At 37.3% G+C, this 19853-nt stretch overlaps 1 protein-coding gene across 1 annotated transcript in view; it reads left to right on the plus strand.

Moving 5' to 3' along the window:
* Positions 1 to 4768, plus strand: part of HAO1 (hydroxyacid oxidase 1) — a 55645-nt gene extending 50877 nt beyond the window's left edge. Inside the window, exons 6-8 of the mRNA XM_001116000.4 lie at positions 296 to 454; positions 567 to 636; positions 2511 to 4768. Of these exons, the coding sequence (XP_001116000.2) occupies positions 296 to 454; positions 567 to 636; positions 2511 to 2581 (300 nt within the window). The 3' untranslated portion in view covers positions 2582 to 4768. The remainder of the gene's footprint in view (positions 1 to 295; positions 455 to 566; positions 637 to 2510) is intronic.
* Positions 4769 to 19853: the final 15085 nt, after the last annotated feature.

Consider the following 19853-nt stretch of genomic DNA (forward strand, 5'->3'; position numbering starts at 1 on the left):
TGTTTTATGTTTATAATTTTTTGATGACAATCTTTGAATATAAGAAACAGAAAAAAAGAAAACCTTGCACTTTAAAATAAAAATAAGCTACTCATTTCCAAATTTAGTTGGTGTTTTAGTTACTAGCATTTGTACCTCTCTTCTTTCAGGAGGAAATAATTTTACCGTTGACCCCAAACCTACTTGGCTTCTTTCACTCTAAGCCCTAGCTGGATGTGTCCATGGTTTTTGGAGGTGGAGTTGAATAACAATTCAGTGTTAATAGAATGACATTATTGAACTTTTCTTTCCCCAGATTGATGTTCTGCCAGAAATTGTGGAGGCCGTGGAAGGGAAGGTGGAAGTCTTCCTGGACGGGGGTGTGCGGAAAGGCACTGATGTTCTGAAAGCTCTGGCTCTTGGCGCCAAGGCTGTGTTTGTGGGGAGACCAATCATTTGGGGCTTAGCTTTCCAGGTAATTGGACAAAGAAATAAATATATAAAATAGACAATTTGACAGTAAAACAAATGAATAAAACAAGTCAGACTGATTTACACAATAGTTCTGTATTTTTTCACTCGGTTAGGGGGAGAAAGGTGTTCAAGATGTCCTTGAGATACTAAAGGAAGAATTCCGGTTGGCCATGGCTTTGAGTGGTAAGACTCATTCTTGTTTACAACTTTCTTTTCTTTTATGATCTGTAAGTCAGGGTCCTTGGTGGAGAGAAGTGAATTTGAAAGAGAAGAGTGTGGGATCATTGAGTATATTAAATTTGACGTTGACTCCATATCTACAGTTTTGAGGAGCTCTGCATGTGCATAGTCTCTAGTAATTACTTAACCTCTATATCTCACAGCTTTATTAGGAATATTTTGGTGAGTACGACTACTTAAAGGTGGTTGCAACATCATACTCTTCCTCATCTCATAACACATGAACACATACATCTACCTGGATAGTCAACAGCTCCCTTTGGATATCTAAGTGGCATCCCAAACTCTTACCTGTCCAAAACTAAGCTGCTAACATTCCACATTAAACCTGCTCCACCTGCAGTTTCTCCATCAGTTCATGTTAATCCCATAGTTTCAGTTGCTGAGTCCAAAAATCTTCAGTCATTCTTGCCTCTTCTTTTCTCTCACACCTTCTTACTCACAGGGGCTCGATCTTCAAAATATAATTGGATTCTGACCTCCCTGTCATCTCTACTGCCACCGCCCTGGCTGGAGCCATCATTGTGTCTCATCCCGTGGACATTGCGAGTGGGCAGGTCTATCCTCCTGTACCTCCCCTCTCCCAGTCTATTCTGATCATGGCAGCCAGAACGGTTCTTTTAAACATTAATTGAGATCATCTTACTTTTCTGATCAGAAAACCCCCAATGGCTCCTGGTTTACTCAGAGTAAATGCCAAAGTCCTTGTAGTGGTTTACAAGGCCTCTTATGGTTTGACTCCCGTCATCTTTCTGATCCCAACTTCTAATAATGTCACCCTTACTTATTCTACCCATGTGACATTTGCCTCCATGATGTCCCTTGACTGTGTGAGATATGTTTTAGCCTTGGGGTATTTGCAACGATTGTTCCCTCTGCCTGGATGCTCTTCCTCCAGATAGTTACATGAAAAACTTCCTCTCATCTTTCGTGTGTTCATATAAATTACACTTTCTTAAAGGTGCCTGTCCTGATTACTGTGTTTAACATAGCAATTTACCCTCCACCGATCTATTCAACTTTCAGTTTTCTTTTCCAGTTTTATTTCATGCTTTTTCCATAGCACCTATTGTCGCCTATATATCATCTATCATAGAATTTCCTTTTAAAATTATATGTGTTATATATTGTCTGCTTCCCCTTTAGAACAGAAGATGAATGAGGCAGTGTGCTTTGTTGTCTTGACTGCAGTATTTTCAGTGCATAGAGCAGTGCCTGGCACACAAACAATACATATTTGCTGAAAGAATGAATGAATAAATAAATAAATAAATAAGCATTAAAATATTACTAGTGACTATTTCAAATTTGGCTCAGAAAGAACCTGTAGCTAGAAAGAATGGCCGGGAGTTAATTATCAGCTACCCCATGTTTGAAGGCAAAGAGGATTTCCTTTTCTATAATCCATATGATCTGGATTGTCCCCATAGACAGAACTCCCCAGATAAATGGTCTACTCACTACTGTACTCAGTCTGCAGACAGAGCCTCAACAAGAAGAATGCCATTCTGTGAATCCTCACTATGCATTTTAATTTGCTACAGACATATCCTAAAAGAGAGCTTTCAGTCACTGACTCTCTATTAAATGTGGCAGAAAGAATATACTCTTTGTGTTAATAAAAATATGTGCCAGTCATTTTGTGTTAAGGACTGTTTAGGTAATAAAAAATGGTCTCATGCCACATAAGATTTGGCAAGCCTACCTTGAATCATAAACCTTACATTTGTCAAATTTTACATTCCTTGGGAAAACGATTACCTGCCTGATTATTATTGCATTCAGTTCATATTAAATGTATGCATTATTTTTTTCAGGGTGCCAGAATGTGAAAGTCATCGACAAGACATTGGTGAGGAAAAATCCTTTGGCCGTTTCCAAGATCTGACAGTGCACAATATTTTCCCATCTGTATTATTTTTTTTTCAGCATGTATTACTTGACAAAGAGACACTGTGCAGAGGGTGACCACAGTCTGTAATTCCCCACTTCAATACAAAGGATGTCGTTCTTTTCCAACAAAATAGCAATCCCTTTTAGTTCATTGCTTTTGACTTTTCAATGGGTGTCCTAGGAACCTTTTAGAAAGAAATGGACTTTCATCCTGGAAATATATTAACTGTTAAAAAGAAAACATTGAAAATGTGTTTAGACAACGTCATCCTCTGGCAGGCTAAAGTACTGTATCCTTTAGTAAAATTGGAGGTAGCAAACACTAAGGTGAAAAGATAATGATCTCATTGTTTATTAACCTGTATTCTGTTTAGATGTCTTTAAAACAGTGGTTCTTAAATTGTAAGCTCAGGTTCAAAGCATTGGAAATGCCTGATTGACAACATTGAGAAGGTAGCCCTGGATAGAATTGGAATGGATGGCAGTAACTGGTGATACTTCTTTGAATGCAGCTTTCCAATCACATCTTTAGTGTCTGAATATATCCAAATGTTTTAGGATATATGTTACTTCTTAATCAGAGAGAAATAAAGCATTTTTTGGGAAGGATATATCTAGTCCATTTGTAACCATATGAAATTTTAATTTTATTTTCTGAGCCCTAATTATCTCGTTTCCTTTCTGCATACCTTATTGGTTCTCCTGTACCTCCTACTTCCCTTTCTTTACTCTTTTGATTCTTTACCATTGATAGCCATGTGCAAGGGTTGCTACATAATGTGTGAGGACTATGCCACATTAAAATGGGGCCCCTTGTTCAAAAAGCAAGACAAAAACCTTTTCCTTCCTTCCACAGTTTTTCTCTTAAGCTGTCATGGAGACGTTTGCTGTTTCATGTCATGCTTCCTTGGGATTGGGGATACCCACATGGCAAGTAGTAGAGCCTTCCAGGTGCCTGGGGTATTGCCTTGTAACTTGCCTTGATCTTACCTGTGCCCATGCCCAGAACCCTGCTGGGACTGAAGGGCAAAAATACTAAGCAGAATGCCTGAGCCAGCAACCAAGAACTCACTTAGCAGACATGGGGAGGTGGCAGGAGATGGAACAATGTATGATGCTAGGTTCTCAGTGTCCCCAGCACAAGTTCCATTGTTGCATCATGCTTCACTTATAAAACACAAATTGAATGATTACATTATTAAGTATTTCAAGCCAGTAACCACAGAGCATCAAGCCCTAAGCCCGAGTCCCTTTTCTAAGCATGGAGCCCTGTCCACCGCACTAGGAGCACACCCATGAAGCCCTGATCACGTGACTTTTAGATTCATTCCCAAACCAAGTATTTGACAAATTGGAGGTGAACTAGGTAGCCAAAGTAATTTTGAAGTTGGTTTTTCAGCATCTCCCTGGTTGTTCAACCACTGTGAGGTACTGAATGAAACAATTCAGAGAATCACCACCTGAAAATATAATTATTATATTATGTTTTATTATTATTATTATGCTTTATTATTCCCAGAACTCTTTCTCTCTCCCTTTCTCCTTCTAAATGCTAGGACATTCCTAAATATTAGCATGAACACACAAAAAACTGTTTTCTGAAATTATATGCCATTCTGGTAAAAAATAATCACTTAACTTTATGAAAAAGAAAAGTTATCCCTTAACTTTTTCGCAAAATACACAGAATAAGTATTTCTATCATATCATGTCATTGTTTTGTGCTTTTCCAATTAATATTAATCAATGAAAAAGTGTATAATAAGCACCTCTGATTCCCTCGACAGATTCAAAATGCCTTCTCTGTTGGCACAGAATTTCCAGTTTGACTGCATCACACTGTGTGGTTGTGTGGGCGCTTGCTTAAAAGTTGATAACTTCCCAGAAAATAGAGATCTCCAAGTAGTGTTTTATGTAAGATTTATGCAAGTAACGGTGAGAATGGGGATTACTTGTCTTAATTCGTGAGTTTCTCGTAATTTTTAAGATTCCCTGAGCCACAATAACTCCTTGAATGTAGATTTTCATTTATTTTTTCAAATTTGGAATGTATCTGAACGCTTTTTGTTTGATAATCTTTTCATAATCAAAGATATACAGCTGTTTGCTTTTACTTTTTTTTAATGAGTGATATGGACCCAATTGTAACAGTGCTGAAATAAAAAGTGTCTAATGGTTAAAAGAGGAATGGTGTGTGTTGGTTGTACAATCCCTTCCAAGAGTTTTGAAACATAGGCTTGATAGATAGAGTTCTTTGAGGAAGCCAACAAAGTCCTCTCTTCTAGGTTTCTTGAAATATGTTGGGGGGAGGGGTAACAGGGCTTCATAAGGGCCGCCTCTGCCTTTCATGTATGTTATTTTATGTATATAGTGTTCTAGAGCAGTTTCTCAAGCTTTAATAGTGCCTCAGAATCAACTTCGGGGCTCGTTGAAACAGATTGCTGGGCCCCACACCATAGATTCTGTTGCAGCCATCTAAGTGAGCCAGCTATTGGGTGTGGGCTCCACGCAGAGAGGGCAAGCCTCACCTTAAAAGGCCAGCTGTTCCTTGGCCAATTGACACTTTTTCATTAAATTTTATTTCTTATTGACATATGAAATTCATACAGCGAGGTGTGTAAGGTGCTGAAACCTGAGTGTATCGGTGGCTACATTTACACCTATATGCCTACCTCCCCGATCAAAATATAGAACGTTTCCATCATCTCCAAACGTACTCCTTCCGCCAGAGATAAACCTATGCTGATTTCCGTTGCCATTGATTGATTTTCACTGGCCTTAAACTTTACATAAGTGGAACCATGCAGTGTGCACTTTTGTGTTTAGTTTCTTTTGCTTGGCATACGTGAAGTCCATTCATGTTGCTGAGTGTATCAGCACTTAGTTCTGATTATTGCTCTGTAGTAATTCATTGTAGGAATGTACCACAGTTTATCTATCTCTTCTCCTTTTCTGCTGGAAGTTGATTCTAACTGATTTTTGCAAAAATGCATATTAACTGTTATTTTATAATTTTTCAAGAAACGCAAGACATTTAGATTTTTATGTAAAAAATTTTAAATGTTGGACAATATTTAACATTTTGAACACTGAGCAGGTCGTGTTAAACATGGACATGGCCCACAAGCCACAAGTCTCAACCCTGAAACATTTTTTTCCTCACAGATGTTTTCCTCATGGCTGAAATCACTCTTATGCCCTGACACAAAATCATGCCTGAGACCTGTAGCAGTGATGGGTGCCTGCCAACAGAAATTGCCAGAATCTCCTTTGTTTAAGCTTATTTATATTCAGCTACCTGGAAGAATGTGGGTGTGAAATAAACTTTCTTCTCTTTACGATGCTTGGGAAGCCCAGGTTCCCAGGTCTGTAGGAATGAATTGAATGGTATTGATGCTTCTTAGCGTGATGTTTGCAGACTGCATTTGGGTCATTGCTGTGTTATTCATTTGCTTGTTTATCTTGCCAAAACACTGGCGTTTGTGAAACAGCTTTAGAGGGCTGTGGTGGATTAGGAAAGCATGAAAGGAAGTTGTGGCTTGTTCTCAAACAGAGAGAAAAGACTTTTCTCTTCATTGTAAAATTCATAACTTATTTACTGTCTGATGGACTATGTTGTATGTCAGTTGCATAGCAACAAAATAAAGTTTGTCTGTTTAGGAAAGTCCAAATATTTCTTTTAACATAAAGACGGAGGATGCTTTCTGAACTTATATTTGCCTCAGCGTGCATTCTGTCACAAGCCAATTATAGAACAACATCAGGATGAGAGTTTATTTTAGGTAATGTAAATGTTAGCCCAAATGATAGAAGGCTATTATTATATGTTTATGTGATGGGAAATCTCATCTATTCTAAAAGATGCAATTTCCTGTCCTTACCCAAATCAAACTTGAGCAATAGGTGTCTTCTTTCCTCTCTAATGTGGTTGCCCATTGTTGGAGGAAATAAAAAGATGCTTTTTAATTTTAAATCCAGTTATCTATTTGCTTCTCCACTGACACTTTTCTGCTCTTAGATAATGAGTATAAGTTCTATTGAAAGTTTTCCAGGACCTTCTAAAAGTTAAGAATTGTGTTACCCTGAATGATGCCAAAAGAAGAACTGGAATTCAAGTGAGCAATAGGCTTGATTTTGTTCCTTTGATTTGGCATCACGGGGGAGAAGAGCCTTGCTTGGTTTCTATCTTTTCTGGTTAGATCATCTGTCTTTAACGCTCATTTATTTTCAATTACAGTCAACATCCTGAGTCTGTTTCTAACAGTGGAATCTTCTTATTGATAGAGTCTTTTATGGTAAGATTCTTTACATTGTATATTAGAGCTTTCTTACTAAACTTACTCGATGAAGATCAAGACTAACCTGCTCAAAAGCACTGGATTAGAATCCTGAGAATCTGAATGATTAGCAATGTGAACTGTTATTTAATCTGAGGACCCTCAGATGCTCAGCTGAGAAATTAGGCTGGCAGCATTTGCTTACCTCTCTAGGTCATTATGAACATAGCATGGTGAAATATGTGAGAATTTATCATGAACTGTAAATCAACAGTCAAAGGAAAATATTATTTTATATTAGTATTTTAATAATGATTATTATCAGGAAAGAGAATAAAAGACATCCCAAAAAGTCTTTTATTTTATAGCATTTATTTAGAGAAAAGTTAAATATTTTACAGAGTAAAATAAACATCACCAAAGATTTTACCACAGAGAGATAACTGTTATTTATATTGGGTGAATATCATCTCAGACTTTGCTGTGTGTGAATAATCAGTAGCAACTGGAAAGATATAAGTGGTTTTGAAGTCACCTTTGCAAAAATTGTAACAATGAGAAAATTATGACAGTGAAAAAGACCTGATCTAATCAACCTCCATCTTACCTTTAACCTCCTAACTGTCCATGGTCATTCCTGGGCTTGGGCCAAGCTAACATTGGGGATATTTAGTTTATAGTTTAAATGATAACAGCCCTTCTTAAAAACTAAACAGCCCTTGTAAAGCTAATGCAGGATCACCACGTTAGGAGGATGAGAGGAGCCTAATTTCTGCTAAGATGTAGGCCTAAAGGATGATCAGCCTTTATTCTGGGACTGGGGGTCACAAAATTTGGAACTTCCCCAATTACTCCTGAAGATAACATCACCATTGTATACCCTAAGATTGACCTTTTGAGATGTCTTTTCAGGCTTTGGCATTTCTGAGGACTGGGCGGCCCCACAATGATCCATGACTCTTGACTCAGCTGGTCCTGTGGCCCCCACCCAGAAGCAGACTCAGTGCACAAGGACCATTTTCCACAGTCCTATGATTACATCCTTAGCCAGTCAGCATTACCCATTCCCCAACCTGCCAAACTGCCCTTGAAAAATCCTAGCCTCTGGATTTTCAAGGAAGTTGATTTGAGTAATAATAAAGCTCTGGTCTCCTGTTTAGATGGCTCTGTGTGTATTAAACTCTTTTTGTATTGCCAATTTGTGTATTGAAAATTTGGCTCCATCTGTACAGTGGGCAAAATGAACCTCTTGGATGGTTACAGCTTTACTAAAATAGGCCTATACAATAAATGTTATATTTAAGTAAGATATTCAATTTATTTTTACATGAATTTGTAGAAGGAAAAGTAAAGTTGGAAACATTTAAAATTAAGGTATTTTTTTTCAAAAAGAGATATTGTAGATTAAGAATGCCTGCACAATGTATTTGGAAAATTATGAAAACTTAAAAGATTAAAGTAATTTTTGATTTATGGCATACACATGCTTTAATTTTAGCACCAGTTAACTCGTTAGTAACTAGTAATGACATGAAGTAATTAGTCTCTTACATCTACTCTCCTTTTTTCCTCTTCTCTTCCCCTTTAGTGTGTATATATATATATATGTGTGTGTGTATATATATATGTGTGTGTGTATATATATATGTGTGTGTGTGTGCATATATATATACTTTTTTTTATTTTTGAGATGAAGTCTCACTCTGTCATCCAGGCTGGAGTACAGTGGTATGATCTTGGCTCACTGTAACTTCCACGTCCCGAGTTCAAGTGATATTCCTGCCTCAGCCTCCTGAGTAGCTGAGATTACAGACATGTACCACCATGTCCAGCTAATTTTTGTATTTTTAGTAGAGAAGGAGTTTTACCATGTTGGCCAGTCTGGTCTCGAACTCCTAACCTTAGGTGATCCCTCCACCTCGGCCTCCCAAAGTGCTGAGATTACAGGAATGAGCCACCGCACCTGGCCATTAATATATTCTTTTTAAATTATCAAAGTATAAATCATTGTCTTCTCTATCACTGATTTCCAAAATTGTTTAATACTGGTTTTCATTTAAATGGGCTTGGTACTTATAATTCTCATAGCTTCTCCATTCTCTGGTTCTTAACTTTGATTCACCTCTTGGTTCCCTAGATTTCATTGGCCAACTGTAATTTCAAAAATAGCTGGTGTTCCTTCAGTTTGTGCGTGTTTAAAAATCTACTTGATGTTTTTGTATTTGAACGACACCATGGATAGGTATACTACTTTGGGGTCACGTTTTCTGTTTGTAGACATTTTGGATTGCTTTCTGGCATTGAATTTTATGTGAAGAAACAAAAACTGGCTTACTCTTTTGCCGTGATGTTTTAACATAATCTCCCCACATCCACTTCCCAAACCCAATGTCTAAAAATTATTTCTTTATCTTTGAATTTCAATGCCTTAAGCTAAGTTAAAGCTAAATGTCACATGACTTACCATTGTGACGCAGAGCTATGCCTAACCCATTGTATTTTATTTTAAATTTGAATATACAAAAAACAACCAGCATAAGTCTCATATCAATTATTGACATTTATTTTTACAACATTGTTCTCGCTTTTTTATGTTATCCTTACCAACCACATTATAATGACATTAACAGCAAAGGTTATCATATTATAAATTATTGAACATTTTTTCCTTGACAACAAACTTCCTTAGAGGTTTTTGTTATCCAGACCAGTGCTGTCTGGTGAATGTGCTATAATGATGAAAATGTTACTTGCACTGCCAATATAGGAGCCATCAGTTACATGTGGCTATTGGGTGCTTGAAATGTGTCTAGTTTCAAATGCTTCTTTTTATTTAATTTTAATTAATTTAAATTTAAATAGTCATATGTGCCTAGTGGGTGTGTGTTGAATAGCACAGATCTAGATGTTATGAATAAAATTTGGTACTGGGGAAACTTAATCTAATAGACTCAAGACTACTTTAAGTTGACGAGCCCTGCTACATGATTATCCTGGGGAAGTCATATAAAGTCTTTTTGATGTAGCTTTCCAATTAAAAAAATAAAATTTTACCCTTATGGTAAGCATATAAACTGCAATGATAAATGTAATACAATTTATGTTATTCTGTATAGCATGTAAATTAATTGCAATAACAAATGTAATAAAATTGTAAAATTATTTGGATAAATGCTATATTTATCTAAAGCTGCTTTGTGGAATTATTTTTGGCTTGTTTTTCTTATTAATCTTTCCATTCAGTTTACCATTACCTTGTTGGTAAGGATAACCTAGAAAAACACAATAATGTTGTCTAAAGTTTAGAGTTCATGGCACAGCCCAGCTATTGAATGGACAAACTTGAGAAATCTCAAGTCAAACTTGACAAATCTTGAGAAAATAATCTTGAATGTTACATTTCATCCTTTAGGTGGAATAGCAATATAGCTAATCAGTAAGATGTAATAACAAGTAGTGATATGGTTTCAAACAGTAAAAATAATGCACTTGTAATATTTGGCATGTAATGTAATGACTTATATCTTGGAAATCTGGAAAGAATGAACAAAACATTTAGATATAATGAATATTTCCAGCAGAGTGGATGAAACCCTGTATCCTAAACAGCAAACTGGCACCAATAAGAAGTCTTTCTCAAGAAATGTTGGCATCTCCTTGACATAAGAGCACAGGTTTCTTTATCATATGAACAAATAGCATTGCCAAAGTCAATAACATATTTCAGCTCTGAGTTTTCTTTATTTTTAAATATTATGTTATTTAGTTTTATTATTAATGTGCAAATCACTCAGTTTTTAAAAAATATTCTGAATAATAGTAGACGATAGCTATCCCATATACAAAAATATAGTTTTGATTTGAATTTTGTTTCATTTTGTAATCCCTTTAAGCATTTATCCTTGGTGTTGAAAACAATACAATTACACTGTTTTAGTTATTTTAAAATGTGCAATTAAGTTATTATCGACTATAGTCATCCTGTTGTGCTATCAAATACTAGGTCTTATTCGTTTTTTCTACTCTTTTGGTACCCATTACACATTCCCAACTCCCCTTTCATCCCCTACTACTCCTCCCAGCCTCTGGTACACAATATTCTATGCTCTATGTCCATGAGTTCAATTGTTTTCATTTTTGCATCCCACAGATACATGAGAACATGTAATGCTCGTCTTTCTGTGCCTGGCTATTTCACTTAACATAATGATCCTCCAGTCCTATCCATGTTGTTCCAAATGACAGGATCTCATTGTTTTTAAGGTTGCACAGTACTCCATTGTATATATGTACCACATTTTCTTTATCCATCCATCTGTTGATGGACACTTTGGTTGCTTCCAAATCTTGGCTATTGTGAACAGTGCAGCAACAAACCTGGGAGTGCAGCTATCTCTTCGATGTACTGGTTTCCTTTCTTTTGGGTATATACCTGTATTAGTCCGTTTTCACACTGCTGATAAAGACATACCTGAGACTTGGCAATTTACAAAAGAGAGAGGTTTAATTGGACTTACAGTTCCACGTGGCTGGGGAAGCCTCACACTCATGGCGGAAAGCAAGGAGGAGCAAGTCATGTCTTATGTGGATGGCACAGGCAAAGAGGGAGATTGGGCAGGGAAACTCCCCCTTATAATACTGTCAGATCTCATGAGACTTACTGGCTATCATGAGAACAGCATGGGGAAGACCCACCCCCATGATTCAATTGCCCCCCACTGGGTCCCCCACAACATGTGGGAATTCAAGATGAGATTTGGGTGGGGACACAGTCAAACCATATCAATACCCAACAGAGGGGTTGGTTTGAATTTTAGTTTGAACATTATTTGATACTATAACCATAGTATCTAGTTGAAATACTAAAGAGCAATATCTTTCAAGTTTTTTTTTTGAGAATTTCTGAATAATAGTAATTTTATATAATATGTGTCATGGTGTGAACATCCCTGTTTTAAGTAGTAATATCTTGGTTTTAATACACCACAAAAGTAGTCAGGAAGAAACTCTTTTTAAAAATTCTTCAATTATTTGACTTAATAAAGCTAACATTCACTGTTTCCAAGATTCCCAGCCACATATATGACTAAATAAATAAATAAGCACCACCACCACCAACTGGACAAAACCACAAAAAATATTGGAAGGCTCAGAAATTAGTAAAATGTGAATCTATCAAAAAAATTTAGTTTATGCAGTTATTATAAATTCATCATTATGGGCAGGGCAGTGTATTAGAAAGCCAGAATCCACAACTTGAAAAGGTAATCACTGACGCAACTGTTGTGTCTACATAACTGCATAAACAATTTGCCTGCTTTCCACTGAGTTAATCTGATACGTTGTTGTCATGTAAACACAATCTAAATGAAATACACAGATTTTCCCCCAAAATCTTATTTTAGCTAAATTTTTCTTGGCTCATCTTATTCCAGGTCTGTTAACAATTTATCCAGAATTATTTGTTTGGCTTTGAACTCTTTTGCCATCTCTTGTCCATCCTTTATTGGGCAGGCAAATGATGGAGAAAATGATGCAAGTGCAAGCAAATAAACACATAAAGAAAGTCTGCAGAAAGCAGAGCACTCCCCACAGTTTTGGGCCTTTCTCTGGAAGGGAGTGGTTAAAAGGACATGGGAGGTTAATGTCTAACTGCCTCCCCATTGGAGAGATGTCTTTTTTCCAGAAGTTCAGGAATGAGAATCTCTCCCTCCTCTACTAAATGTCCTCTTTGTTAACACTCCTACTTCCAAAATTCTTCAAGGCTTCAGGTTAATAAAATAACAACATATATTTTAAATGTTAAGTAAAATTATATATGATGAATCAGTTACAACTATTCAGTCTCTAGTTGTTTTCACAAATATTTACATTCCTATTGCTTATTCAAACCTTCCTGACGATGAAGGTTTACATGATCCTCTAATGTCTTCTACCTTGCCCAATAGAAGGGGAAATGAGAGATGATACAGCTGCAACAAAAATAACAACAAAATAGGACTCACATCCTGCAAGAATCTAACTCTCCTGTCAATTGTAATTTATTTTATGTACTCCTGACCATTCTGTCTTTTTGACTCTTGTTCAGGAATAAAGCATAAATCAGATATTCTTAGTAGTCTATTCAATATAAAAGCCAACATTATTTTCCAGTCTAGATTCATTTGAAACTCAGAAATATTGGCCCATATCAGAAAATGTTCATAATCAGAATTTGTCTACACTGTTAAAGCATTTACTAAAATCAATAATTATGCCTGTCCTCTGCTATCGCGTGATAGGATGTCAATTGTTAAAGCAATATACTGTTTTTAAAAACTTGTAGGCAGGTTCATATAGAGAGTGACAGGAAAGTTTGCAAGGGTGGAAGTTTTTGGACACAACCTATAATTTTCTAGAGGTTGTCCAGATGCCATTAGATATTTCTCTGAGCACTGAGGTCATTCCCTGATGAGTGTTGGGGTAAGAGCTGCCTTCCAAGTCTTTGGACTCCTGACAAAGAGCTCTTCCTGTCAGGGCACATTGCTTTCTGCTCTGCACTTTGGTAACAGAAACACAGCGTCTGGAACAATAGAAAGACCATCCTTCAGTGGCGGTCTGTCTGCTTATGTGGCATTGCCTCCAATTCTGGCCACACTGAAAGCTTTCAGGGGTGAGAAAGCATGTGGGAAAGATGCCTGGAAATCAAGTTATGCTTGTAGAATGCATCCTAGTCTTGGGGTGGACATGTGATGATCTTTACTTCCTTACATGCTCTTAAGTAGACATATGAGTAAACTTAATGTTGTCCTAAGAACGGAAGAAGCATCAATATAGAAAAAAGACGAGGAAATAGTGCTAGAAACTAGACTGTCATTTTCACGAAGGGAGGAAATGTATCTTTTTTGCTGTCTTACCAATACCTTGCATAAAAATTATAGGTATCAGTAAATATTTGTTTTTGTTTGTTTGTTTTTTGGAGACGGAGTCTCCCTCTGTCGCCCAGCCCAGGCTGGAGTGCAGTGGCCGGATCTCAGCTCACTGCAAGCTCCGCCTCCCGGGTTTACGCCATTCTCCTGCCTCAGCCTCCCGAGTAGCTGGGACTACAGGCGCCCGCCACCTCACCCGGCTAGTTTTTTTGTATTTTTTAGTAGGGATGGGGTTTCACCTTGTTAGCCAGGATGGCCTCGATTTTTTGACCTCGTGATCCGCCCGTCTCGGCCTCCCAAAGTGCTGGGATTACAGACTTGAGCCACCGTGCTGCGCCCGGCCTCCGTAAATATTTGTTAACTTAACTAATAAACATTTGTCATGGATATTATTGACTTTTTAAAGAACTAACGCTAACATTCTATGCTTAGAATCAAGTACAGCAAAGACTTAGAAGTATGCCATTGAGAAAATGTAAAATCACAATATTTAATGGGAAATTTTAAGAACACCGATTTTATAAGAATTTTTCATGGTCATAAACTGCTATTGTAAAAATGTGCTTAATTTTCATAACAGAAATAAACAGGGAATATTATAATATGAAAGTATGATTTTCTCAAGTATAGATTTCAGCATTTAAATACTTATTTGATTCTATTCTCATAGCAAATAACTATCAAATTGAGATTAATAAATAATTGAAATGTCACAAAGTCATAGAATTTTAAAGTTAGTTAAAATATGTCAGATTATGTGACTAGAAGTTACTCATGTGTATTCCATGAAGCAGTCTTACAATCCAGTCTTTGAGAAAAGAATTCTGTGGGCACATCAGTTGGATGAAGGTACATGCTGCATCTCAACTGTGCAAGAGTTAGTTCCTAAAAAGTGGTGAGTAATTAACACTCCTTTAGTCTTTGTGATAAAGCTAATTTTTATCTAAGCATCCTAAACAATGTTCAACTACAATTTCATAACTCATGATCTTTTGTTGGAAAGAACAAAATGCAACTTGAACCAGGTGAAGGAAAAGGAGGAGTGTTTAGTGTCTCAATCACAAGAAGTGTTGAAATACCAAGGCACAGGAAAAGCGTGGATGTGATTGGGCCCAGGGAAACTTGGGACCATGGGTTTGAAAGCAACAAGGACTATTTTTGCTTTTCTCCAGGTTAGTTCCCTCAGAATGTAGGCTTTATACTTTTCCACACTAGGTTGGCATCCTCCTCCTAGTGAAGCACATGGCCGTCTGCAGCTCCCCAGATTCCTATCTCTTGGTTCTGCCACAAGGAATAATTCACTCTCTTGTTCCAGCTCCAGTTCAATATTATCTGAGAGCAGAACGCTAATTGAGTTTCTTGCCCATCTCTTGACCAATCAAACTTGGTCAGGAAGAAAGGGCACTATATGAATTGGGGGCTACTATGAGTTCTAAATGTTGTAGTGTGGAGAAGAGGGAAGAGAAGCGGTACCATTTTTCCCAGAGTAGGAAAGCTTTATTGGAAACAGAACAATATGTGTTTCCCACAGAAACAACAAATAATTTTTAGTATAAAATATTTTGGACATTGGCAAGATTTTGGACATACTTGCCTAAAAGAGTATCTCTTTTTCACCGGGTGCAGTGGCTCACGCCTGTAATCCCAGCTCTATGGGAGACCAGGCAGGTGGATCACAAGGTCAGGAGATTAAGACCATCCTGGCCAACATGGTGAAACCCCGTCTCTACTAAAAATACAAAAATTAGCCAGGTATGGTGGTGTGCGCCTGTAGTCCCAGCTACTCAGGAGACTGAGGCAAGAGAATTGCTTGAAACTGGGAGGAGGAGGTTGCAGTGAGCTGAGATCACACTATTGCACTCCAGCCTGGGCAACAGAGCGAGACTCTGTCTCAAAAAAAAACCCAAAACATTACCTGTTTTTCTATAATTTAAATGTACTTGGCACCCTGTATATTCTTTGACCTTAGTCTTATAACACCTGATGGATACAGCATCACATTGCAACTGGGAAGTTACATGCTTCGGAAGAAATGGCCTGGAGACCCACTATGAGTAGTGTCTTATTTTGTTTGCTTAACCACCTATCAGTGATCCAGAACCATAATGTCAGTTTGAGACCAAGAATGTTTGATGGGAATTTAACATGTTATTCTAAAGTTAATGTGTTTATTCTTGGAAATTTAACTTCTTGGTTACTTTATTATTGAAGTGCATAAATTAATCATGTAAACTTCAAGTTGAGTCTTGTGGTTTGAAAAGACACTCTGTCCATTAGCATGTCTTAAGTCTTATAGTAAGAAAATCTAATTTGTTAAACCAGGGATTTCCCATTAGTCCTTTGTGAATGTGTACAATTAATATGGGAAATAACTAGACTTCTGTGGAAAGCTGTGTGAGAAATGTTAAAAATCCAGCCCTTTCATCTGTAGTTTGGGGAACTGACCAGAAAGGTTATGACTTACCCCAGGCCAGTCAACTAATGGTCACAGAACTGGAGATAATTGATAAAGTTTTAATAACAATTCATCAAGGTTTAATGGTAAGAAAAGTAAAAGTTTGTTTATGCAAATTCCTGTTAGAATTATCTTAATCAGTTTAAATTGACTGTAGACTTTCAGTCAATTATTACTTCAAAAAACTATCAACTTTGAAGTGGCATAATTTTGTTTTCCACGTTACATTACAGAAGGAACTATATAAGGCAAAAAAGTACAGTGGGACACTTCAAGATCAACACACAGTAAAAGGAATTCACCACAGAGGAGTTGGAAATCCTCAGGCATCATGGAACCCTCAAATCCAAACCCAAAGTGTTAAAGTGGTGGTTCTACAAAGGTGCCCTTTTCTAACAGGTGTAAACATTGACCCCATGGAAATGATCTGAGACCCTTTTGTATCTTGCTAATCATCTTGATTCTATCAGGAGCCAAGCATACTTCAGTATAGAGAGCCAACACTGTACCCTGAATCCACCGAGTAGTCTCTCCGAAGCAATGGAAATAAACAATCTACTTTTCTTGAGTTAGTGTCAGCTCTACACATAGGCAGAACACACAACTGTCTATGTGATATGCTATGTGATATGCTTTTGAAATCACTAAAATCATTGAGGAGAAGACAGAAGTAAGATAACGTTTCCCATACAATCTCAGGAAGATGCAGGCTAAGTGAAGCATATTGATGATGACTTGGTATAGCTGTGATCACGCAGCCAAATAAGGTGTTAATAAATCTCCTCATAGAAAAGCAACATATTATCTAGATAGCAAAAGTGGCAACTGAAGATAAAAGTAGAGAGAATCAGCAAGAAGATTCCATGTGTAGGATGGTCATATGTTACTGTGTGTTCATAACAATCTTGGTTTTATACTCATTCTCCCAGTGTAATTAATAATGCCCTGTTTACTGTCAAAAATCTCTCAATTTAGATTATAAATTGCATAGGCCACATTGATGAGCTATACTTGTGGTATGCATCAAATGATTTGATTCTGGGTATCCAATGTTCTCTTGTCTTGTTGAAGACTCTAGCTGTGTATTTGAACAGGGGAGGTATTCATGGGGGAAAACGCAGTATTTCCAGAGAAGGCAGAAGGATGAAAAAAATATATAATGTAGGTAGTGGTCTTTAACATGTAAATATCCCTTTCAAAACAAAGAAAAATCACCAAATGCGAGATTTTGTTTACTTCTGTCCAGGATCAAAACATAGAATTGCTTGTAAACAAGATTTTATGGGCCACTTTTGAACCAGGTGACTTTCTTCTCTGATAACATAAGTGTAATGAGTATCAAACTGGAATGCTTTTTGACACTGTGATCTGATGTGATTTGCAAAATGAGTTTCATAGGGAAGGATGGACAACTAATTCTGCTCTCTGCTACTTCTAGCTCAAAATACTCAGTCCTGGGCAAGGAATAGAGGGAAAGGAAATATTTTCCTGCCTATGCTTACTCAGCTGGCCTCCCAAATGTCTCTGGACATGCATGACAATCCATCACTCCTGTATGCTGCCCAGTTTTTCCTGCAGAAGGTCACGGCCTTTGACATTGTCCCATAGCTCTTCATCAGGCCTTATTCTGGTGAGGGTTGTAGCCAAGGAGAACACAGTTGAGCACTGGCCTCTGGCTTCCATTCTGGCACTAGCAAGGCTTCTCCAGAATGGAGAAAGATACAGCAACCAAGTCACAAGCATTTGTTCTAGTCAGCTCTCTTGCCAGTCTGGGAACTGGTGCTTATTTGAACACCTGAGATCCTTTTCTTCATCTCTTTGGTTTGGTGGTTTAGAGAATTATTTCCACTGTCAGGTATAGGTAATATGGCTAACCCCATAAAAAATACAGAACAATGATTATAAGAGATCCTGATCTGCAATAGTGAAGTAAAATTCAAAACTAGAGAATATTCCTAAGAATATTTTGCCAAGTAAGACCTTGTAGTTAGTGACACTTCTTACAAATAATCTTCCAACCCTAAAATTACCCAATAAACCCATCACGTAGGTAACTTTTCTACAGAGACAAGGAGGGACCAAATATTGAGCTTTGAATAAAACATACTGATGAGCAAAGTCAAAAGGAGAATATTAAAACATTGACACATATATTCTTTATCTATAAAAACATGTCTCACTGTTTATGTTCACTAATAATTGGGGATTGATCAATTAGCTGTTGTGTTGTTGACATTTTTGCTGTTCCTTTTTTTATTTCACAATTAGACATTTTAAAAATATTATTTGAAAGTCATTTTCTATTAGAATCACAAACTTCTTTCTGGTATCAAAAGTTGTGCCACAATCCTGGTTACTTGTGGATTCACCAAGCAGTCCAGCAGTCATCTGTAGAAATGAATGCTTGAGAGGAGGCTGTAGTACTATTTGAATCAATTTGTTCCACAATTGCATTCTCACTGTTACTCATCACTTGTTGCCTCTTGGCACAATGCTATTTTCAGAAGTGTTGTCGACAGTCTTTACCAACACTTTCAGATATGCCTCCTCTGTCTGAAGGTGGTTCTTCAGACCTCTGTGTTACAGGAACCAGATCCAGGAAGCTCAAAGACATATGGTTATGCTGAGCCCAGAACAGGTTTTGTTTGTTCCCAGACACTGATGGCTATTTGCATTTGTTATACAGTCTCTTCCATTCACAATTCACCTTCTACTAAAGTTTTGAGTGACAGACCCTGGAAGATGACAAGATTCCAGATTTTAAAGCATTAATTTGTGAGGAATCTGGACTACAGAAAGACCAGCTCCATCCCAGATCCTATGGCAGGCACAATTTTCATTCTTTTTATATCTCATCATTGAGGACCTATCTGAAATCTTATTCAAAAGTGTTTTCCAACATCTGTCTCTAACACCTGTCCAGAAGCGAACAAAGTGGTAGAACCAGATCAAACCAATGTTTTTTTTTTTCTCTGCTCTTCACACAATAAATGCCTCAGGTATCTCTCTAGTGTTTGATATTAAAAATCCCTGACACCATCATATCCATTGATATATACTACCAATATTTTGAGCTGCTAGCAGTTTGCCTGTTACGTCAAGGCATCTGAAAGTTTAAAACTTGGCAAAGCTATGTTTTTCTTTTTCTTCTTCTATAATCCTAGGGTAAACATTAAGCAGACAGCATTTCTGCTTTGAGCATTAAAGGGAAAAAAAAAAGACTGAATTTGAAAAGACTTCTAGTACACTTTGGGGATTTCGGAAAGTGTCGTTTGGCTGGGAGCTGAGTGGAGAAGCTGCCATTCTGTAGATGGGATAGGAGGAAAGCCGCATGGCCTCATTCATAACTTCACAGCTACTGCAAATATCAGCTGATGAATATTTATGTTTTCCCTGGCTTAGGCCCGAAAGACAAACAAGGGGGAAAAAAAAAAACGAAAGTTAGGAAAAGGTCGTCTGAACTCTGTGGGATTTTTTACCAGCACTTTCCATGCGCGAGCAGTAGCCCTGAATGAAGTCATTCTGTACAGGGGCCCGGCACAGGAAAATACCGTCTGTTCATTAGCGTCCCGCACTTTGTTTGAACCTTGTACATTCATGGGGTCCTGAAAGGGAAACTCCTTTTTA

Source organism: Macaca mulatta, chromosome 10 (genome assembly GCF_049350105.2).
Source record: "Macaca mulatta isolate MMU2019108-1 chromosome 10, T2T-MMU8v2.0, whole genome shotgun sequence".
Taxonomy (NCBI): Eukaryota; Metazoa; Chordata; class Mammalia; order Primates; family Cercopithecidae; genus Macaca; species Macaca mulatta.